The 24,452-nt window shown below is 42.6% G+C and overlaps 1 protein-coding gene across 1 annotated transcript; it reads left to right on the forward strand.

Moving 5' to 3' along the window:
- The first annotated feature begins 1,823 nt into the window (after positions 1-1,823).
- Positions 1,824-20,464, forward strand: arl8bb (ADP-ribosylation factor-like 8Bb). Its single transcript, XM_060910656.1, has 7 exons — positions 1,824-2,080; positions 10,858-10,938; positions 12,611-12,684; positions 12,794-12,887; positions 13,090-13,157; positions 13,603-13,673; positions 15,169-20,464. Exons 1-7 carry the CDS (start codon positions 1,958-1,960, stop codon positions 15,216-15,218), a joined length of 561 nt encoding a protein of 186 aa, XP_060766639.1. The 5' UTR covers positions 1,824-1,957; the 3' UTR covers positions 15,219-20,464.
- The last annotated feature ends 3,988 nt before the right edge of the window (positions 20,465-24,452 follow it).

Genomic DNA, 24,452 nt, shown 5'->3' on the forward strand with positions numbered 1-24,452 from the left:
AGGCAAGCTGGATCCTATCCCAGCTGACTACGGGCGAAAGGTGGGGTACACCCTGGACAAGTCGCCAGGTCATCACAGGGCTGACACATAGACACAGACAACCATTCACACTCACATTCACACCTACGCTCAATTTAGAGTCACCAGTTAACCTAACCTGCATGTCTTTGGACTGTGGGGGAAACTGGAGCACCCGGAGGAAACCCACGCGGACACGGGGAGAACATGCCAGACCCGGCGCCGTGGGGGGGCGAAAGGGGGCGTCACCCCCTCGTGGCTACAGCCCCACCCCCTCAACGGAGACTCAGATCACTTAATTGTTTTCTTATGAAAATATAATGTATTATAGATGTATTAATAATTTGCATTTTCAAATACGAAATATTAAGTGGTTGCGCATTGCACAAAAATACATTTCACATAAATCACTACTAAAACTGGCACGGTAGAACAAATCTGATTGTTGTTATGACACTTACAAGTGCACTGTCTCTGCAATATCCTGTAATATGCAGTCAAGTTTACGGGAGTAGTCTTTCCCCCACCGAATTAAACGAATTCAATCACAATATTGTGAATCCATTTTCTTTCTTTGTAGGCTAAGTTTATCTCCGTTTATGTTGGTGTACGTGTTCATATATGGTCCGCTTTGTGCACAAATAGCGTAAGAATATGTGTCGTTGACGTCACCCCCCATGCAGCGGGGGTGAAAATTCATCACTTCAGAGTGTTTAGTCCCCTACACGCCTAAACTGGGATCGCGCATTAAGTGGTTAGCGTTGACTCGGTGCGAGTCAGGAAGGCTATTACTGGTGCAGCCGCGGGGTCTGTTGATTTTTTTAAATTATGATTTTGGCCGCCGAGCCAAGTACCTTAGACTTGCATTGACGTTTTGTTTTCATGCCGCGGAGCTATTTGTATGTATTTTAAATTTAAAGGACTTGCCTGTAGGTTTGTGTGTGTTGTTTTATGTTTGGCATCTTTCCGGTTGTAACGCGTGTCTGTGAGAAAATCGGAGGGGAGGGTTAACAGGTGGGCACGGGTGTTGATAAAGTGCAACTGCCCTGGTAATATGTCACATGATTTTCCCGTACTAAAGCAACCTTCGGGGCCGTGGTGGTTTTGTGGTTGGCGCAGTTAATTGTTTGAAACACGTTGTCAGACCGCCATCACTACTACACACTATATGAAAAATATTTGCCCCCTTGCGATTTCTAATTGCCCCCTTAGTAAACTGTTCCTGGTGCCGGGCCTGCACGGGGAGAACATGCAAACTCCAAAATTATTATTATTATTATGGCGGCACGGTGGTGTAGTGGTTAGCGCTGTCGCCTCACAGCAAGAAGGTCCTGGGTTCGAGCCCCGTGGCCGGCGAGGGCCTTTCTGTGCGGAGTTTGCATGTTCTCCCCGTGTCCGCGTGGGTTTCCTCCGGGTGCTCCGGTTTCCCCCACAGTCCAAAGACATGCAGGTTAGGTTAACTGGTGACTCTAAATTGAGCGTAGGTGTGAATGTGAGTGTGAATGGTTGTCTGTGTCTATGTGTCAGCCCTGTGATGACCTGGCGACTTGTCCAGGGTGTACCCCGCCTTTCGCCCGTAGTCAGCTGGGATAGGCTCCAGCTTGCCTGCAGAGCAGGATAAGCAGCTATAGATCATGGATGGATGGATGGATGGATTATTATTATTACACACAATGTGACGTGATCTTTCTCCCAGGTGGTGGAAACGGGCTTTCTGACGTACTGATTTGACACACAGCCCGAGAAGAGACAAGCGTGTACCGATTTGAGACGCACCCCTGATCATATGACCGCGCGCACTTCCCTTCCGGAAGTTCTGTCACCTTTCAGTGCCGTAAACAGCCCAGAGTAAAAGGGATCAGGCTGCGCGTGTGTGTGTGTGTGTGTGTATGTGTGTTCGTGCAGCTTCTGAGCTCTTTCTCCAGAGAGTCTCAGCACCATGTTGGCCCTCATTAACCGGCTCCTGGACTGGTTCCGCTCGCTGTTTTGGAAGGAGGAGATGGAGCTCACCCTCGTCGGCTTGCAGTATTCCGGAAAAACCACCTTCGTCAACGTGATCGCGGTGAGACTGAGTGAGCTCTTTCCCATCAGCACACACAGCAGCTGGCCTGGCCTGGGCTGGGCTGGGCGGCTACCGAGCTTCACCCCGGCTACATTTTAAACCCTTTATCTCCAGGTGAAGGTGTGAAACGAGCTTCCTGGTTTGGTGAAAGTCTTGCGACAGAACGCTGTTCAGACTTCTGCTTTTTCTCCCTCCTTCTAGTGCTTGATCTGGACGTGTTGCTAGGCAACACTCAGGTTTTCGGTTGTTATTTTAGCAAGAATAATTTTCCTTCCTGCTGGGAATGCAGTTAAACACGGAAGTCTGTTTCCTCCTCCATCATCAGGAGGCTTCTCATTATTACCACTTAGAGTTTCAGAATCATGAGAGAATGTTCTCATCATCATCATATCTCATCTCATCTCATCTCATATGACTTTGTATCTCTCAAATTATGAGATTCTCATAATTATCACTTATTAGTTTTCATAATAATTCCATTACTATTTCAAAAGAACCAGAACCAGAACCGGGTTTATTATTCTATCCACATTCCCTGGATATGAGCGCTCATACACTCTCTCTCTCTGATTGGCTGCTCTACTACCAGGCTATTAGCTCATATACCACGAATAGAGAAAAACAAAATGGCGTCCAAAATATGAACCGATGAAAAAGGAACTGAGACTGAACCTTGAAAAACTTGAGTTAAATTTGCAGAATCTTTTACAGAGAAGATCTGGAGAGAAATGATATTTATTTTTGTTTCAGGATCTCAGAAGTGTGAGATTTTGATTAAGAGAATTTTACTTTTTTTTTAAAAAAAAAAAGGCAAGATATAGTTAGATATCCTGATCCACACTCCATACCAGTTGGTGGCAGTCATGCACTAAAAGGTTGTTTGCCAATCACCATAAAACACCAAGAAGAAACAACAAAATGGTGGCATGTGTTTTTGAATCAACCAAACACAAAACAAAAACTCTATTTGAATACAAAACCCCCAAAAATACAAAAAAAAAACCCACCCCAAAATGTGGAATAAAATTATTCGATGGTAAGATTTTTTTTTTTTAATGACTATTTTTCAAGAATTATCCCTTTTTTTTCACAAATTGCTCCTGACATTTTGCCGGTTTGTTTGCATTCTAAACAGAAATGATTGTCAGACATTTTGTAGAAAGTTTTAGCAAATTCAATAAATAAAAAATAAAAATGCTCTTTCTCTGGCTAGAATAAGTTATTCCACTCAATCTCATCATACTTGGATTATAGACAACTTGGTGCTACGCGCCTCGCCGGTTATCAGCTCATGTACGACTCAATTTCGTAGAATAACCGTTAAAGATCTATCAATATATATTGTATATTATTTATATTAGTATGCTGATATGTATGCCATCGACTATAAACAGTCTATGGCTTGATGAGATATTAAGTCATAATTCTGAGGTGCATTCTCATTATCATGACGGACTACATAACTTATTGTTGTTTTTTTTTCCCCCCCACGTGGCTGAAGTGGGCTTCTATGTTGAAACGACTCCTTTACAATCCCCAAAGTGAGTCATTTGCTTCCTCATCGTGAGGTGCTCTTTGGTTTGTAATCGTGTTTAATCACGCATGCATGCTTTCTCATTAAAACATGACTTGTTATGATTGATTAATCTTATAAAGAGCAGTAATTCAGTTCAGATGTTTTTAATTTTTATTGGTTGAGTGCTTTTAACAATACACCGTATCACAAAGTGGCTTGACAGAAGTCTGGATGTAGACTTGAATTCCTAATGAGCAGGCCAGAAGGAGGAGAAGAAAAAACAAAAAAAACTCCCCGCACTGACACATGATACAATATGACAGGAGGAAGGACCTCAAAAAGGAACCTGGTCCTCTTCTGGGTGGTGCAGGATCATGTGATTACAAATCATGACTCGACTGTAAAGTCAAACGGTCTCGAGTGTGTTGAAAGCGAGGGTGAGCAGACTGTGAAGAAGAGGCCTGGGATGAACACAGGCGAGTCTTTCTAATTACAGCAGCAGATGAAGTAGAAATCTAGTCCAGGTGAGAATCGACACTGGTGTCCGACTGAAGGATGAGACTTGGGTGTAAACTGTTCTTCTTTGGGGTATCCATGGAAGAAAGGATGTTCTTTAATCCAGGCTGGATCACCCTCAGATGTTTGACTGCATCATGATGTAAAAGTGTCTGAGTAAAGATGATGTAATTAATAATAATGCATTGCGCCACAGGTTTTCAAAACTAGAGCCTGATCGTCTGATAGTGTTTAATTTTCTTCCAACTTGAGATACGATCATGAAACGACATTATTGAGATGTCGTCATTCTGATGCACGTCACCCGAGGGAGGTGACTTGATCCTGGTGTTCAAATCGAAAATGAAAAGTCTTCGGATTATTCACTTTATTATTTTGATTAATCATCTGCTCATCAGCTGAGATCACGTCAAGGCCGTGTCTCCACACACGACTCCGTTTTCTCTTTTTCAAACAGCGAAAATGCTTCACTAAAGTCTCCTGGAATCAAAATTATTTTGAAGTTGCAACTTAACTATTCAAGACAGAGTTTGATGAATACACAGCTGTTGAGAAATCCAAACAAGTATCGAGTGAAAGAGGCAGAACCACGAAGCCAACACTTTTTTCCTTTCGTGCAACATGAAATGCAGAGGGAACGTTTCTGACGGAACGAGCGTTGCTGTCGAGAGTGTATCTACTTCTTATAGAAAGTTCATCAAATGTACATAGCGCAGTAAACATTTTAATGTTTAACTCATTTTTTTCGGGGCCCAAGCACTGTTTGCAAGGAGCTTTCGGGGTCCAAGCATGGGTTTGTTCTGAGACACAGAGTATAGTGAACTTGATTTGTAATGGTCCCCCCGATTCACCAGCTCAGGCTATAAAGTTTTAGCCTTATGGACCATTCTTGAAGCCCTGTCCACTCAAATTTAAGAAGATTTGCATAATGTGCAACACCAACTTTTACATACCTCTCTATATCTTGATGAAATTTGTATCAAGAATGGCAGTAATTGTCAAATATTTTCAAGGAACATGATGTTCAGCGGGCGGCACGGTGGTGTAGTGGTTAGCGCTGTCGCCTCACAGCAAGAAGGTCCTGGGTTCGAGCCCCGGGGCCGGCGAGGGCCTTTCTGTGTGGAGTTTGCATGTTCTCCCCGTGTCCGCGTGGGTTTCCTCCGGGTGCTCCGGTTTCCCCCACAGTCCAAAGACATGCAGGTTAGGTTAACTGGTGACTCTAAATTGAGCGTAGGTGTGAATGTGAGTGTGAATGGTTGTCTGTGTCTATGTGTCAGCCCTGTGATGACCTGGCGACTTGTCCAGGGTGAACCCCGCCTTTCGCCCGTAGTCAGCTGGGATAGGCTCCAGCTCGCCTGCGACCCTGTAGAAGGATAAAGCGGCTAGAGATAATGAGATGAGATGATGTTCAGCACATGCCATGAAACCTGAATGCTGTGTTTGTCTCTGGTCTTTGTAACTTGGCCAGACCTGACCTCGCCACTTGTGGCTATATTTATCATTGTGTTCTTTCAATACAATACAGTTAACGTGATCATTTCGTAAACCTCATCATGATAATTATGATTGAATCTGTAATTCTCGTGTCTTGGTCATCTGGCCTCAAGCATGGCCGAGCGAGTTTCCCCTTATCGTAGCTGTGAGGTGGTGTCAGGATAACACGCATGACAAATAGTCTCAGGCGCTGAAATTACTTTCTCCGCAAATACTCGCTGGCAGAACAAGCTCTCGCCCCTCACCTTGCCCTGCCTTGAGTAATCATTGCTGGTGTCTGTCTTTCTCTGAAGGTGTCTCGGTTGGCAATGTGCCTGCGAGTCATCTCCGGCAGGCCATAATGCACCAGGGCCATCGCACACAGGATACGGTGAATGGAGGCTGTAAACTCGACTCACCATTTCCACGATGGGTTCCATTAAAAGCCTCGTGGATGTGTAGAACTCAAACCTGCTGCTAAAGATGGATTCGAGAGCTTGATGAGCTATATGCACACAGTGAAGGATTAAAAACATGCTGATAAACATGCTTTATAAACATAATTCTATCCACAGTCACTGGATATGAGCAACCGTGCGCTCTGATTGGCTACTCTACTACTAGGCTGTCAGCTCATATACAGTGAGTAAAGAGAAACAAAATGGTGGAGCATGTTGCTGAAGCAACCGAGGATGAAATAAAAACTCGAAAACCCCCCAAAAAATACAAAAAAAAAGCAACAAAATCTGGAATACAAGTATTTGATGGTAAGAACGTTTTTTTTTTCAAGAACTATTGCATTTTTCACAAATTGTTCCTGTCATTTCGCCAGTTTGTTTCCATTCTAAGCGGAAGTTATTTTGTCGGCTGTTTTGTATAAAGTTATTTATCGAATTTGCAGAAAATAAAAATGTCCTATTTCTCAAAATCCAGTGAATGTGGATAGAATAAAACAGTTATTCCATTCAATCTCATCGTACAAGCCATGATCAGCTCGTGTATGACTTAGTTATTCTCCACCATTTACTCATCCTTCCGAGATTCAGAACAGCATTGGAGACCAATCATGCCCCTTTTCCACCAAAGCAGTTCCAGGGCTGGTTCGGGGCCAGTGCTTAGTTTGGAACCGGGTTTTCTGTTTCCACTGACAAAGAACTGGCTCTGGGGCCAGAAAGACCGGTTCCAGGCTAGCACCAACTCTCTGCTGAGTCAGAGGAAAGAACTGCTTAAGTTGTTAAGACCAACAACAATAACAAGACCGCGAAAGATCGCCATTTTTAAGCGACGAGAAGCAGCAGCTGTACAAACGCGAAGTCATTTATTATTGTTGTTGCTGCTGCTGCTTCTTCCGCGTTGTTTTTGCTTCGATATTCGTGCCAAGGTTTATGCAAACGTAGCGACGTAACTGACATATACAGCGACGTAATGACGTGGCTTCCCTTAGCACCGCGAGCTATGGAAAAGCAAACTGGTTCTCAGCTGGCTCGCAAGTTGAACGAGTTGTGAACCAGCACCAGCACTGGCCCCGAACCAGCCCTGGAACTGATTTGGTGGAAAAAGGGTATCAGACACCTGATGAATACATGTAAAGAGTAAATAAGCTTAATACAAACACGATGAATATTAAAGATGAACCAGATCATCATATTATTTCAAAATACATGTATATTTTTTGAGTCTTAGTATATTTAAGGTCCGGCATAGTCTTTTAATGGAAACTTCAAATTGGATTGATGAAAAGCTCATGCAAGTGGATCACATATTCATTTTTTTTTCCCTTTAGAATTCTTTTTCCTATTTTACTTTTGTGCCTTCAGTCCTAATGATTTCCCCCCCTCCCACCCCACCCACCCACCCATGTTCTCTGCAATGAAGCACGTTGCCATGTCAACCAGAGAAATCACAGCTTAAAAAACCCCAAACAAACCTGAAATAATGACGCCTTTTTTTTTTCTTTTTTTTTTTTTTTTCCTTGGGGGGGGGGGGGGGGGGGGGGGTAAATGGTACATGGTGCAACTCGATCCCTCAGCACTGTTTCCCTGACTCCGATGTAATCAGTGAAGCCAAACGACTTCACTGATGTGTAACAAATCTGAGCACATCTCCATGGTCTTTGGGTAAATTGCTCAAAAAATGGATTATTTTGAAAGTCGTTGTCACCAGATCTACCCTTCTTCCTGTTTAGTTGTAGTTCGGATCTGAGAGCCTTGAGCAGTCATTCTGAAACCCCGGAGTGTTTTCACTCTTCTCCTTCACAACAAATCACTGAGCTGTTTCAAACCTCGTGGTTGTGTGATTGCTCATAACAGACCCGAGTGAAATATTTCACAGTACAGCCAGCTGTCGGTATTTTAAGTCTGTAATATTTTAAAGTCCTCCTTTAAAAAAAGGACTCTGAGGACGCAGCTTAGTTGAACAAGCCTGGGGCTGATGGTTGGCATTTCCTAAAATTCTGTTTTAGGGAAAAGACAAATGAAAGTTTAACAAATAGCATTACATCATCAATGACATCATACAACCTGGCAGCATTTTTGTCTCGACAGGGATCGGTGCAGTGCTGGCGTCTGAAGTCCTGCACCGCTGTTTTATTTTTGAACTTTTTCACTCCTGTTAAACATTTCCTCAGTTATTTGGTGCTAAAAAACAAAATTGATCCGAGATCATGAGCATCTTCCTTTGCAGCTGATGTGGAATTTCTGCAGCGCAGTCGGAGACTGTAATGACTGGAAGAGCGCCTGCTGTTCCTTTGGGACGACTCGGAAAACGGCCTGTTGTTCGAGCTCGGATACATGATCTGATCTCTTCTCTTCTGTGGGGGAGAGCCGCACATTAATTCGCTTCAGTACACACAGAATACGGGCACTAGCACAGAAAATCATCAGGACAATTTGAAGAATGAAACCTTTGTCCTGCCACAAGACAGCACTTCAAATTAAAGTGTGTGTTATTGAGGAAACAAAAACATGGATCTAAAATGAAATCCTGACGAGATTTAAACCTCATGCTTTTACACGTGGAGTTAAGTCTCTCTGGTCAGACAGACTGAAATCTGAGTGCTGTGTTGGGTGTGAATATGCAAATCCGCTCATTAATATTCAAACCCCAACATCCAGTGCTGTTTCTTGCTTTGAGTTAATTGATGAATTGGATACTTTTTTTAAAAAAAAATAATTTTCGTGACAGTGCAACACTGAAATTTTCAGTTCAGCTTATCGTGAATCTCATCGCAGTCGCTTACTGAGAACTTGGAGTTGTTCAGAGTCTAGGACAGTCAGGAAGGCGTCTTCAGCTTCATGTTTAATTCACCATCAGCTCACTCTTTTTAAATGAGTTTCTCGCAGTATTTTACGTCAGATTGATCAGCTTCGACACTCAAGTTGTTTAAATCTATAACACTGACTGTATGCTTTGTGGCTTTGAGAAGGTACAGTAGACCCCCGCCTATTTGCGGTTCAGTATTCGCGAATTCACATATTCGCGGGATTTTATATAGAACATATCTCCTATACATTCGCGGAAATCTCAGCGATTCGCGGTCATTTGCGGCGAACATATCGAACGTTTACGCACTGCTACATTCTCGGAGCAAATGCTCGCTTGCTATTGGCTGAAGTTTGAATGGCGGGCTGCTACTCATTGGCTGATATGAATGAGCGCATTGTACAGTACAGTCTCGCGGTTCCCGTAGTTCAGACTTGTTCACGTATTGTGCGTTCTTGGTATTTTTGAATAATTTTTACGCCCTACAATGGCTCCTAAACGCTCTGCATCTTCTAAGGCTCCTGCCAAGGAACCTAAGCGCCAGAAGAAGGTAATGACGCTGCAGGAGAAGGTAGGACTTCTCGATATGCTAAAGGAAGGGAAGACTTTTGCGGCAGTGGCTCGTCACTACGGGGGGGGGTGTTTACAAGTATTCGCGATTTTGGCTTATTTGCGGCCATGTTCGGTCCCTAACCCCCGCAAATACTGAGGGCTTACTGTAAATGCCTCCACATCAACTCGCGATCATTAATGTTAGCTGGTGAGCCTGTTGCTAGCAAAATGCATGCTTTCAAGAATTAAATGCATGCGTCCATGCTCTTTTTTTTTTTTTTTTCCTTTCCCCCCTCCCTTTTTTCTTCCCCCACACTTTGTGGCTCTTATGTAGCAAGCTCGAAAATTATATTCTTATTTTAGACTTCTCAGATCTGAGTTAAGTCAAAGGGAGCATTTGTGTTTTTATTTTTTATTTTTTTTCCCCGCTCCCCCCCCAACTTGCAGACTGATTGGTCAGCGTTCATGGTCACTTCTGAAAGGTTTCACACACCTTATAAAAAATGTTAAAGAAACGTGAAAAGACGTGTAAAAGCTACTTTTGCTGGCTAAAATTCAACCGCAGAATAACACATTCTATTTTTTTTTTTTGTGCCTATGAATACGTAAACATTCAAAAAAAATGAACCTCGTTCACACCGTGTCAGCCAAACCTGTATAAACATCTGTCTGTTCTGCTGCCTCCAGCCCCCCCCACCCCACCCTGCGCTCCAGCACTTTTGATTTACAGTTGGTTTGAGTAAAATTCCTTTCCTTTTTTTCCCTCCAGGAGTCTCTGAAGAATCCCGATTCCTGCTATTGGATAAAGCACTCCTTAATCTCTATCAGAAAGTAGGAATGTGGCCAGGATTATGAAATGTAAAATCATAACCATGTCTGGAAGCTGTGGAAAAAATTTTCGAGACCTGTTCAAGAGAAATTCATCATTTAGCATAATTTGTACGTTTTTTTTTCTTGATAAGGTTAACTAATCAAATCCTGTTGCTGAAGTCGAGCTCCATTAATCGAGAGAACAAGCAAGCGAATAAGGAATGTGACCTCCATCCTGCTGGGGTTTTTTGGTCTTTAATTGCAGCTTATTGGATTACGAGTTTTCTGAATTTTGCCCGCGTGTCAACTAATATAATCACTGTGTGGAGAGATTTACTGGACTGCTCAATGTGACTATTGTGTTTGGAAGAAAAGAAAACTTTAAAACCCCAGATCCAGTTTTCTTCACTCTACAGCCACAAAGAACGAGATGCTTTCCAGTGGACTCTTTAAACCAGTTGCTTTTTCTTTTTCAATTATAAACCAGGTTTCTGATCTCGCCTGAATTATTTATCTTTCTGTCTAACTCTGTTGCAGATATTAAATAAAGTACGTTGTGCCTTTGCACTTTGATCTCTTTAATCACATCCTCTCGTCTCTGTTCTTTCTCCTTCTCTTCATTTGGTCTCCGCCGTCTGGGTTCGTGCAGTCGGGTCAGTTCAGTGAGGACATGATCCCCACGGTGGGCTTCAACATGAGGAAAGTCACCAAAGGCAACGTCACAATCAAGGTATCTCACACGTGCACCACACACGGAGGTTATTTTTCACTTTCTCACTTCTGTAGTTTGCTGATAATCCCTAATCTGGTCAGATTAATCATCATTCCACAACATTTCTCACCTTTCTGATGTCATTCTGTTTAAATAGAAATGTGTCTATTTGACGTGTCTGTTCGATCCAAACCTTGCCCGTAGTGCAGAAAATATCTAATAATAACATGAAATAAGAGGCAGCATTGTAGGAAAATTATCAACGACTGGGTGGTGTCGTGAAGTGATTGTTGAAGTTCATGTTCTCGTGTATGTTATCGCAGCTATGAACTCTCGCTCCATCACCAGCCTCCCCCCCCCCCCCCCCCAAAAGCTTGTCATGTTCATCAGAAAGCGCCCAGTTTTACCTCTGACTGTCACAAAGCGCCGACGCTGGAGACTCCATCAGTCTTAATAAACGGAAAATGTCACTATATTGATGATTCACAAGGTCCCCCCGGCCCCCCTTTTCTTGTTGAGCAACATGTTTTTCAAGTTTATCACTGCGGTTTAAATGAAGTTTTTGTACTGCAGAAGTCCGTGTGAACGAGCTGTTATAGAAACGATAACATATTAGGAGCACGTTGATATAAACCTGAGATGTGTACTTAAGTGGGTTATGTATTTTATTTATTTCCTCCGTCTTTGGTGTATATTTAGGCCCAATCCCAATTCTAATTTCTACCCCTCCCCCTTCCCCTCCCCCTTCCCCTTGGCCCTTCCCCTTGAAACTGAGCTACAAGGGATAGGGCTTGAAATTCAACCCTTACGTATTGGGATAGCCCTTCAACGATCGCATACGTCATCGCGTACCTCCGTGAGTGTTTGTTAGCAAAACGCGACCAAATGCGTCATTGGCTGCGACCAGCCGCTACAGTCAGAGCCAGAGGCAGAACCAGAAATCTCTGCTGGCAGGGTGTGATTTGTTAACTAACACCACTGAATGGGATATCTTTGGCGCTTCGTGCACCACATCCGACAGAATGAGGTGTCAGAACACTCATGTAAACAATAAAAGCGAGAATAACAGAACAAAACGTACGCAGTCAAGCAACCGAAAACAATACTCACTCCCAAAGCTTTTTAGCAGCAGCTTGGATTTCAGAAATCGCTGCTCATTCTCAGCTCGAAAGCGAATCAAGCGGCATGTTTCCTCTGGATAACAACTTTAAAACATGTAAATAATGGAGAAAATACATTTATGACAATCTTTCACCGCGGGAACCGCCATCTTTCTGAAATCCGCATGAAATCTTGCTGAAATCCGCATGGCATTGTGGGAAATCACTCAAACCCCTTCGTTCGGAGTCAGCTCCAAGAAAATCTCCGTTTGGAGGGGTACAGAAGCCCTACCCCTTCCCCTACCCCTCCGCGTTAACTGGGATTGGGATACCCCTACCCCTTCACGTGAACGCGCAAAATGGAGGGGAAGGGCCAAGGGGTTGGTCCAAGGGGTGAAATGGGATTCGGCCTTAGTTAAAGACAAACATCAGTCCAGAAGGTGGCTGTTGCATCGGCTGATGAAGGACTTTTTTTCCTGAAATTGTGCTGTTTTCACTTCCTCTACATTTCTCTCCCTTTATTATCGATCTGTACAAAGGGTTTGAGTTTTGAACCCAATAAAAACTCTTAAGATTCTTTGTTTGCGTAGATTTGGGACATTGGAGGACAGCCTCGCTTCAGGAGCATGTGGGAGAGATACTGCAGAGGCGTCAATGCGATAGTGTAAGTGCTGCTTCCTCACTCAAACTTCAAGCGAAGCTTCAATTGATCATTGGGAGGAAAATGGAATTTGTTCTTTGACTTCTTCATATATTTCGTTTTGATTTTTCAGGTACATGGTGGACGCCGCGGACCGGGAAAAGATCGAGCCGTCCAGGAACGAACTGCACAATTTGTTAGACAAACCTCAGCTTCAAGGCATTCCTGTATGATGGTTCTATTTTTTTTGTATTTTATTGCTGGTTACTACAGAAACGATAATGTATTCGAGCAAGTGCATGAATATACACCTGTGATTTGCAGCTGCTGTTATCGAAAATCAGACTCTCGATCTGTTTATATTGTAACCCAGTTTCCTGAAATCCCCTTGTGTCTTCTAAGTTCATGTTCTGGTTTCATTTTGTTCAGGTTCTCGTTTTGGGGAACAAGAGAGACCTCCCGAACGCGCTGGACGAGAAGCAGCTCATTGAGAAAATGTAAGATTGTGTTTCTTTTCCTGTTTGTGTGAAAGTGCTTTTTTTGATTTGTGATTGTTGGATAAAGTCAGGACGACACGGCCTTGGATGAAGGAAAAGATCACAGGAGAGGAGCAAGAGAACGTTTCATCTTCCACGCGCTTCGCCACACGACGGCTGTGAAATGAAATTGAAATTAAGTCGGGGAGGGGGGCAGGAATTAATATAGTTGTGACATTTTGTCCCTTTACCTTTGACCTGCTTATTTCACAAAAGCCTTAGCTAGCTTCCAAAGTTCATTCTCACAGAGGAAAGATTTTTTTTTTTAACCTGTTTTTCCCCGTTATGTGTCAATAGAGCCGTATTTTGCGAAAGCCTGGACTGCAGTTTGTTTGACCGAGAGTCGCCATGTGCTCAGTGTCTCAGATAAAACAATCTGTTCTTTCCTGTCCTTGCTTCTTTTCAGGAACTTGGCAGCAATCCAGGACAGAGAAATCTGCTGCTACTCTGTCTCGTGTAAAGAGAAGGACAATATCGGTGAGTGTAATTGATTCACAAGGGCTGACGTGTGACATTGTGCGTTTCCTGCTCGTGAGAGTTGTGTGTGTCGGTTTATAACGACGCCCCAGTCATGGAGGTGACTCGGGCTTGGTTTTTGCCTCGTCATGTGAGTAAGCGCATAATGAGAAAATCAATATGATGAGATCACCGTGGACTCTTTTGCACGAAGAGAAAAACCTCAGACAAACTGGAAATGATGTTAAAATGCCGCAGTTTAAATGTCTCATGTGACTCTGAATGTATGTGGAGATATGGATATACCGCAAGTGGTGGTTTAGGGAACAAGTCAACATTTCCGCCACATGCTCACCAGTTTATGTGCCAAAACTTTATGAAATCAGATGCAAGACTTCCGTGATGGAATAATCTCGGGTTTTGATCTTATCCGAGTGCTGTGTTTTTTTTTTTTTTTTTTTTTTTTTTTTTGGGCTCCAATCAACATGTGTTGAATCCCCCAGTCTGCCTCTGTGGTGCTGCAAATAAACCATACTGAGGCAAGTGATTTGTTGCACCTTTCTGGAAAGTTGCAGGAGAATCTCAGCAACAAGAAATCTGCGATCCAACAATAATGTAAAACGACAACTTTGGATGTTGTAGTCCTGCATAACACGTTTTCTCTTTCAGAGCATCGTGGTGGAGGGGTGGGTGTGTGCTGGGGCGGGGCTGTTGATGATTTTTAATTTATTTAGTGTTTAGTGAGAGTAAATAGACTTCCAAAGAAATTCCGACTACTCCTGTTTTTTTGTTGCCTCTGGGAATATTTTAGAATGGAAATTAAGGTTTCTGAAAATATAAATTCATTACTTATTTAAGTCGTGGTGGCCCTGCCCAGGAGACAGCAGTGACCTGAAGATGAAATCATCAGTCATGCATTCCCCCCCCCCCCCCCCCTCCCCTCACCTGCTCCTGCAATTTTTATTTTTATTTTCCCCTCCATTGTTGGGGCTCGCAGGATTCCAGTCCTCGATTGTGTGCAATCACTATCTCGACTGAAAGATGATCGTTGCGTTTTTATTGCTTTCTGTTATTCATATCTGCTCACGCAGTTTGCCAAATCTGTTGTCAGCAATGCAGCTTCCATTCAACCCCCCAATCAGGGCACTTCATCACTGTAATGTTGATTCTACTCTCATTTCCTGCACTCTTCAATTTTTCATTTTATTTGAATGCTGATAATGATGTAAATGACCCACGCTGTAAATGTGTGACATGTTCAGTGGAAAAGGCTGGGACTCGTGGTGTAATAGGTTGTGTTGCGTTTCCTGTGCGATTATAGCGCTGCTGTAACCATGGTTTAATCTATCTGTTTTATATGAGCTGCGTGTTTGGATATTTGTCTGTCGAATAAGTGCTTGAGAACTGTAGATTTTTTTTTTTTTAAATATCTGGAAATGTTGGGATTGTCTCAAGCAGATTTTTTCTCTCTCTCTCTCTCTCTCTCTCTCTCTCTCTCTCTCTCTCTCTCTCACAGACATCACACTGCAGTGGCTTATTCAGCACTCAAAGTCCAGGAGGAGCTGAGAGGAGAAGCCAGCGTCCTGCAGCCAAAGCCCCCCCCCCCCCCCCCCCCCCCCCGAGTCAAAAACCTGGTCCAAACACCATGTCCAAGCCCCCACATCTCCACCCAGAACCTGCTTTGAGCTAGCGTAAAAGCCATTGTAAATGTGTTGGGTATTTTTAGGCCAAAAACAGTCCTGTGTATCTTTTCTTGGACCGCATTTCCTCGCTCAAAGCACAACACAGCCACTCAAGCCCTACACTCTGTCTATTCGTTGATTTTCTTTCTTTCTCTCTCTCTCTCTCTGTATGTGTGGGATTCAGGGCCCTGTTCTCTCACAATGAAATACAAAACACACCTTTCACGTCCGTGTGCACTCTTGTCTGAGCCTTCGGTCAATCGACACATCAGCAGATTGGTGTTTCTCTCCGAGGACCATTTAAAAAAAAAAAATCTTTTATAGCAAACGCTTACAGTGATGGACCGTTAGAATATTAGCTAATCACGTTTTAACCTGATGAGCATTACGGTGATTGTCAAGCACTCGACCGCACATTTAGCGCTTATCTGGAGCTAAAGATATGGGATAAGGTCGTCTAAAAATATCTGAGTGGCCACGATGGCAAAGAATTCTGCACTACAATTCAGCACAGAGCAACAAATGATCCTGGTTTGGGTTTTGAGTGTGTTACATATTCAGACAACTTTACTCCAACAGCAGCATCTCGTATTTCCGTTGCACCACTGGAGACGTGTTCTTAATTTATTTAAAGCTTCGATTTGCATGTTTTTCTGACCCCGAAATTAGTTCCATTCACAGAATTCGCACCTCATGACACTTTATCAGTGTTTTCCTTGCAATTGCCGTTCACCTCCACGAGCATCAGACGGCTTTAGGAATTACAAACTGCCGCTTTAAATTTGTACAGAACGTAAGACTTAAACACGATTCCATTTTTATTGCTGTTTTTAAACAATGGAGAGCCCCCCCCACCCCATCCCACCCACACACACTGATTTGGACTCTGAAATCGTCATCTCTGTATTTATCTTTAAAGACATCATGTAATCTGAGTGAAGCTGAATCACACTATAGGATTTAAAAAAAAAAAAAAAACAACAGAACAAACAATACTACTGGTTCTCATCTATAAATGTGCCTTGACAATCCTTCTTCCACTACAGCGGTGTTTAAGCAGAGAAACACATCACGTCTTTTGAATTAAGCGTTATTATTTTGCATTGTGAAGGTTTCAGTCGTGTGGTTCCTTATTTACAAATATATATCTTAATATAACCACATTATCATCCTATAAGGCTAATCATGCAGATTGCATAGGTAGAAAGGTGGAATTAAAGGTGCGGTTTGTAATTTTCGCAAGCGGTTCCTGAAACTATTTTATTCATATCCTTTTGTTAATATTTATAAAGGAAAAGGGGGGGAAAACATTCGCAGTATTGCCGTGCATCGGCTCTCGTACGCTTCATCTTGTGAAACTTTTTGTAAACGCTTTTCTGGGCCGAGAAACGAGCTCAAACAGCCACAGCGGAGCTTCTCAGCCACAGCGCTTCTCATAAGGCAGTTCATGAGGTAAATGTATTTTCACCACAGGGATCTGGTTGTTTTATTTATTTTTTCCCATTGTGGTTGCAGAACATCTTACAAGGTAATAAACTGTTTGAAAAATGACAGATTGCTCCTTTAAAAATGTCCAGCGACATGTTATCTTTAATGCAGTGTGGTGGTGTTTGCAGTTTTTTCCCCGTCCCCCACACGTGGCTTGAGAATGATCTCATTTATAAGAGAGGGAAGAAGTTGGAGAGCTGAAATGTGCAAAATGATTACTTTATAAAAAGCACAGTGCTTTACTGTGGGAGAACAGGACCCTCTGTCTTACTTGCTCTTTTTCTCACTCTGTCGTCATTGCACGTGTGTGTGCGCTCTCTCTCTCGCATCTTAATCTCCAACGTGACACTATAACCCTTTGCCAAGTCTCACTCTCCACAGTGCATCGTCCCATTTCCTCCTTCACCTTTTGGACGCTTTCAGGTGGACTTTCCCTCTCGTCCCGAATCCAGAAACACTAATACACTCGAGCTTCTCACTTCTGGACCGGTTCGTCTCCATCACCAACACGTCCACCATCCAAAAAGTGCTGTTACATGTCCGAAAGAAAGCAGTCTGTCCTCGCCCTGCCTGTGTCTGTGACCCTGCTGTGTGTCTGTCTGTCTGCTCTGGACTTGATTGTGGAAAAGGAAGGAAAAAAAAAGAAAGGAGGGGAAAAAAAGCCTGCCAAAGTGATCATATTTTCAGCCTCTGTAGTGCAATGAAAGCTTAAATTGTGATGCAATTAAAGTGACAGTTTGGCAGAAATAAATGGACACAGTTTTCTCTGTTTACCCACACAAAGGCTTTGAAAGTAATGTAGCTAATAAATACAGATCAGCATACAGAATCCACTTGAGGTGCTATTATCTATAAAGATGGATGACAAAAAAAAAAGCTGGAATCAGTATCTTCCTCAAATTTCAGACTTTATTACTTTCCAAACCACAAACAAATGTTTCACAGTGGAATTGGACACAAGTCATTTTGATGGTCATCAATTATTTTAGTTTTTAATGTTTATTTTATTGGACATTAAAAGCAATTTGAATGGTGAATTGGTCAGGTAATGGTAGAATTTCTATTTTTTTTTTTGGGGGGGATTGGACATTCAAGGTCATTTGCATTGCAATACATCTCATTTTCATTTATTTTAATTTTACATTCTCTCTCTCTCTCTCTCTCTCTCTCTCTGGGACACTCTCTGTTTTGAGGTAAAAGATAAAATTGTGTCCATTTCATTTTCCTTTCCGAATTGTTGAGGCAGTTCCAGTCTGTATGGTGTTTGGTTTGTGAATATCACCTTACGGAGGTGGCGCAGATCGAGCGACAGGCTGAAACTCGTTCTCTGCAGAAATTTAAGTGCCTTCTGCGACCGTTCCAGCTTCTGCATCCAAACCTGAAGGCACAATAAGGAGGAGTTAAAACCACAGATAAGTAGAACCAGTTGGAACGTTGCGTTGTAGGCTGCTTTAAAAAGATGCCATGAAAAGTGAGGTAACTTTTTCTGAATGCTGGTGCTGGAAAGCATGTTGTGGTGTTGTGCTTTCTGTCAATGACGACCATAAGTGGTTCCTGATCTCAGAAGATGGTGGTGTACTGAATGCAGATTCATGCTTGTCGATGCCACTGGAGGACGCTCTTACGGTGCGTTCTTGGTGCCTTGAAGGTGTTCATGTGCAGGTTGTAGTCATGCCATTTACCCCTTTGCACCACAAAAGCATGTCTTCAGTTTGTTCTGTCAGAGCACGGGAAGCTCCTTGAGCTGCAGTTTTCCAGCTACAGGCCTGAGTGGCTCCTGGTTCTGTTGTATTAAAGTAAACTTCAAATATTCATGCAACATTTGGACTGAAATTGTAGCATAGCGACAACAATGATAGCAAGTATCTTAGCATCAGGCTAACCAGAGCGCGGTCGCAAGTCGTGTTAGTAACAAGTAGTGATAAAGTTGATGATTGCCTTCTCAGAGCAGTGATGAGTATGGTTAGTGTTATAAATCTAACCCAGTACTGTGTCTGTAAATTAAATGCTCTACAGCCGATACTGCGATCAACTCATTTAAAAGTATAGAATTGGAACTCTGCACTGTTCACCTTTTGAGTGGCGGCCATGTTAATTTGACGTCACTTTGGAAACAGGGACTGACGTGCGAGCTGAGAAGACGAGTCCAAGTTGGTGAGCGTTTTCTGTGGCTTTTCCTGGCTTGAGGTGGAAAATTACAAGTTAAAAACTTCACCTCCATCACAGCGTTAAAAGCGATATCTAAAAGTATTACACCTTTTGTTTGTGATTTTCCAGTCCTACATCACCACTTGGGGCTTGGTGATTGAAATTGGATGTGATGTATTGGAGAATCCTGATATTGGGAACCACTGATGCAGGTCCTGCTTGATGATAATCATGATTACTATGTGCTGTTCTTACTTTTCCATACTTCCTTGCATTTAATGTGCGTTTACAATTTTTATTCACTGGCACTTGGAAGTAGAGGTATGTGCAAGAGTAAAATTGTTTTTGTTAATCCTCCGAAAGAATTCTGACCGGTCCCGGTCAGTCCTGGGGGCTACCCTGACCGGTCCCACCCATTCGCAGGGGTACCCTGACCAGTCCCATTGAACCCTCAAGGAAGTTTGACCAATCCTCTTGGCACCTAATGGTATTCTGACCAATCCAAATCACTCCTGTCCAGACCAATGGAAATTGACTCATCCCACCCACTGCTACCAAAAGTTCGTCCAATCCCGCCTGCTTCTGCAGAAAATTTAACGAATTCTACCCACACAGTATTTTTTAAAATGAACTTTAATTTTATTTCCAAAAATATAAACAAATGAAGAATTGAAACCATGGTGACGCGAACCAGGATAAAGCAGTTACTGAGGTTGAATGATAGAATGCTGTAAACGAGCACCAAACACGCTTTCGTGTTCATGAAAGCGGCCTCTTTTTGTCTGGCAAACTTCATATCTTGCATGAAAAGGAAAACTTTTTTTTTTTGGTTGGGTCCTTTGGGATCTCATTCCTCATGATTTAAAAAAAAAGCCTCTCCATTGGATATACAGGAGGAGAGGCGGAATTTTTTCCTTCCTAATGTCGTTCCACTTACAGGAGTTGATTGACCCGTATGTCAGCACATACACGATGTCCTAAGATATTCATTCATGTTCATCGCTTGCTCATGGTTGCTACGTGGAGGTTATGAATGCTAATGCGCTTGTTTGTGTATGTATTGTTTATATATATGAGAGTGAATGACCTGATGCACGAGTTGTATGCATTTTCTGAAGTGAAATGAGCAGCACCCGTTTCCCTTTTCCATACCTGCTGAACAGCAGCGTCTTCTCCGGACCGTTCCTTTTAATTTAACTTGCTTGTGTAAATACGCATAAATAATTCCTATGTGGCGGAATGTTGTCAGTGTTGTTTGTAGCACGCTGAACGAGTTTCCTGTCGCTTCCTCAGGCAGAGTAGTTCGCCCGTGTTAGTGCTGTGCCATTTTACAAATAACCTGTGTATCTGACCAGAACTAAGCTCGCTGTACACAGTAACCACTTTTTTTTTTTTTCAGAGCTGTGATGTACAAACTTGGATTATTTTGATCTAAATTGATCATTTGTCCCATTTGTATGATTTGTGCATTAAAGTTTGTGGTCTCTGATTCGAGATGGTCTTGTTATCTCATTGTGTTTCGACTGTATGGGCTGTAACTGTGGACGCCTCCTTGTTGTATCGTCACTGTGTTGGCTGTGGTTGGCTGTGTGTAGTGTGGTGTTTAGCCACGTGGTGTCCTCACCGTGCTGTGGACCAAGCTGGGATGAGTGTGTGTCTGTGTCGAAGCTTATTTCATGCAAGCTACCAAGTAATCGCAGCATGATATTCTTCAGGGAAAAGTGTCATACCATTAAAATCCTTAACAATATTAACGAAACTTTTATTTTTAAAGTTTTTTTTATAATGTTTGTCTCCTGTTCACCTACTGTGTGTGTGTGTGTGTGTGTTTTAAAACTTCATGTCAACTGTGCAGCACATTAAATAGTGAGCTGGTGAAGGAATGCACATCTGTGCCCCAGAACTGAACAGTAAAAAGAATTATAGAAAAAAAAAACCCAAACCCTCCCACGCATTCTGTTCAAGCGCCTCAGAGTTGACATCATGCGCTGTTTAACTGCTAATAGCGTAGCGAGTTCCACTTTTAGCTACTTTTCCAGCTCCAAGTTTGAGAGTTCAAATCCCAGGACTTCCAGCAAAGCTTTAAATTTAACCATCAGTTGCTTGGTTTTGTGTTATTTGTGTAAACTGCTTTGGCTTAAAACAGACAAAAAAGTCTTCCTTTCCCAAACTGGGATCAGTTCTGATCCTGACTTTATTTAAGGGGTGTTCACACGGCACATATTTGCATCGATGCTGCACCGATGTATTTTGTTGCGATATATCTTACACCGGTGTAAATTTTGTGGAGCGTTCACACGTCACAACCCTGCTTACTAGAGAGAAGCGTGTTAACACCGGTGCAGCCCCACTTGCGTTCACACGGCAGTTTTTGCGACCGTGCTATAATCGCAAAAACTTTATTACTATCATTTCCTTTGATAGTAATAAAGTTTTGATATCATTTCCTTTTATTACTATAATTTCCTATCATTATTGCTATAATTTCCAATAGTAATAATGCGGAAATGAAATATGCGCATGTGTGAAAATGTACTTCCTTTTCCCGGTTGTCATGGCATCACCAAGCGCCGGGAAAACAACGTGGATGAAGACACGAGTGTTGCCAGATACTGCTGACGTTTCCCAGCCCAAAATGTGTTCAAATCCACCAAAATGCACTTAAAACCGCCCAATCTGGCAACACTGGAAGACACGCAGTTCTGTTGTTGTTGATATTCGCCATTTTGGAAGCGCAAAATAACAGGATGCAAATTATGCAATACCCGTATGTAATCAACTCTCCTCACGCGTAGCGAGTCTACCCCGTAGCGTTCAGACGTCCCATTTTATATCGGTGTTGCCCCGCAAACTAGCATTTACTCCGGAGTAAATTTCTTAAACCACCTCCCGAGCAGGGTTAGATTTGCACCGGTTTAAGCAGCTTTCAGGGGCGACACCGGTATAACTTTGTACCGTGTGAACGCTCTACCGGGGCAGCCCCGGTGCTACACCGGAGTAAAAGTTGCCGTGTGAACACCCCTTTAGATGCAAAAAAAAAAAAAAGCAAGTTTTGTAGTTAAATCTGTCATTTGCTTTCTCCAGGTCCTTTTTTTGATGGAGCTTCATGACTTCAAGTTGAAGTTTTTCATTCGTTGTTTTTGAAGACTTGAGCATTTTTCTGAGTGATTTCCTAAACCGGAACATTTGAATGCGAAGGACAAGAGTTTTCTTAATTGTTTCTGATGTATAAGTTGTTCTGACCGATTGGATAAGGGTGTGTTTTGTATCCTCCCCATTTCGAGTCTGAATGCCAGAGCTATTCCTTCTGAGAATATTTTTAGTAAATTGTTCTGAAAATGGAAAGAACTTCCTCTGACTTCACCTTTTGATTCAAACGCACTAATCCCACCTTTAATTCCAAATCGCTGACGGCACCTTTAATTAGTCAGCATGTTGATTTACTCAGCAATCCTCTTTGAGTCCGTCGTGTTTGATCGCCTGCTGCGTGTTGTTGCTCCGTGTTTACCGAGTTTGCTCCGTGCCGAAGATGCTGCGTTTATATTTTCCCGTCCGTCCCTGAAGGCTCGGGCCCTGCGTATGTTTGTTGAAAGCTTTCCCCAGGTGGTCTCCGTGCTCATGTTTTCTAAGCCTAATCTAAAGCAGCTTGTTCTGATGCTCCTGAAGAAGTTCATTAGCCAGGTCAGATGTGTTCGATTAGCGTCAAGACTTTGAAGAGGGGGAAGCTCTTCAGGAACAAATCTGGAGCGAGATGGAGGAGATGAAAGCAGGCAGTTTGGACGATGGAGGATAGTTGGACTCTCTTCATCATGAGTCCAGCAGTGATTTGGAAGAGAGAACTGACTCGTTTTGAAAGCACAGTTGAAGAAATTTATCCCAAGTGTTGTCTTTGTAACTGATTTCACCACAAATGAATGTTTTTAACGTCTTTCATTCTATTGAGTTTTTCCCTCATGTGGCGTAAAGGACATGAAGCTGATGGTTGTTGATCCTCAGCAAGTTGGTAATTAAACTTATCTGAAGAATCGACCGAGCAGCAGACTTTTTCATTGCTCGGAGGCAGCCATGCAGACATTCCAAATAATCAATGATATTTCCTGCAAATTCTTTGGGCGTGAAATCATTCCTTGTTTCCATGTTTTGCAGCAGGAGCAAATCTCGGATTATAAAAATTTAATGTGGAGACACTTTTTGTTTTTCTTCCTTCCCACCTAGTTTATATCCAGGCAACTTTTTTGCAACAAAGTGCAGTTAATTATTATTTTTTGTTGTTGTTTGTTTTTTGCATCTTTCTTTCACAGGGAAAAGATTCACCAAAAAATGATTTACACACTCACCCTCGACAACACAGATGATCAGCGAGCACATTTGGTTTCGTTTAGAATCGCCCATCGGCGTCTATGTAATCATACGTTCGCCTCAAAAGACATGTTTTTGTAAACGCTTTAAAAAATGTCAGAATAATTCTGCATGCATCAATAAATAACTGTATCAATCACACTGAAACTATCATGTCATCAGCATTGTTTCAATCATACGCCTTTTCCACCACGTCCTTCCTTTGTGACGTGAAGTGAATTATGTGCAGAGGAAGAAAGCAATTCAAGATGGCGACTTTTTAAAGCTCTGTGGCGCCCTTTTTGTGTCTTTTATAGACAACAGTGTGTCAGAAAGTGTATAAACAAATCCCTGAACAAGGCAAAATGTTCAGCTGTTTGCAACAAGCCATCTCTTCCTTAATTGTTCACAACATTAGCCCCGCAGCTCTGGCGCAAAACTAAAGAAACAAACTTCAAACATGTCTTGTCTGATCAAGGACATTTGGACACTTGTGTATATCTGATTTTGGTTGAAATTGTTCGTTTAATGAAAACGATGTTTTTGCGGAACAGGATTATGCAGACACAGACTCAAACTCTCTTCTCTACAAATAAATATCTTTCATTTGGATTTCACAGGGACATGTTGCATCCAAACTGAATAAATCAGTTTTTTTTTTTTTTTTGATGGTGGGATTCCCTAATAAAGCCTATCTCGGCTGTTCTGAGAGCAGCTGGACGACTCGTGTATTACTCAGACACTTGGCTGCGTTTGTGTGTACAGAGAATTGAGTCCTGTGTGAGCCAGGAAAAGTGAAATATAAGGCTGAGCTGCGCATTGCGAAATGTCCTCGGACAGTTCGGAGCTGGTTTGAGGGCTGGACCACGGAACAGTTGAACAGTGAGACACTGCTGTAAGACGAACGTGTCTTGGGAGGATCATGAACGGCACAAAGTAACCTTGCACTGTGCAACAAAATGATGCGATTAAAAGTATTTTGTAGGGCGTGTATATTGTAAAATATACATCGATATCCATTTCCCAAGTTGGCTGTTTTAACTTTTCCCGTTATCGTTAAAAGCAGGAGCGTGCTGATCATTCAACACAAGGCGAGAGGTGATGATCGCAGTGATGATCGCACTGAAGCGCTCTCAAAGACGTA

Source organism: Neoarius graeffei, chromosome 26 (genome assembly GCF_027579695.1).
Source record: "Neoarius graeffei isolate fNeoGra1 chromosome 26, fNeoGra1.pri, whole genome shotgun sequence".
In the NCBI taxonomy this organism is placed as follows: domain Eukaryota; kingdom Metazoa; phylum Chordata; class Actinopteri; order Siluriformes; family Ariidae; genus Neoarius; species Neoarius graeffei.

What these genes read in the sequence shown, in the direction of transcription:
- arl8bb (XM_060910656.1), top strand. Translation starts at nt 1,958, where the DNA reads ATGTTGGCCCTCATTAACCGGCTCCTGGACTGGTTCCGCTCGCTGTTT. An exon ending in CTCAGCTTCAAGGCATTCCT is followed by an intron (nt 12,888 to 13,089) that starts GTATGATGGTTC and finishes CATTTTGTTCAG; the next exon opens with GTTCTCGTTTTGGGGAACAA. An exon ending in AAGCAGCTCATTGAGAAAAT is followed by an intron (nt 13,158 to 13,602) that starts GTAAGATTGTGT and finishes GCTTCTTTTCAG; the next exon opens with GAACTTGGCAGCAATCCAGG.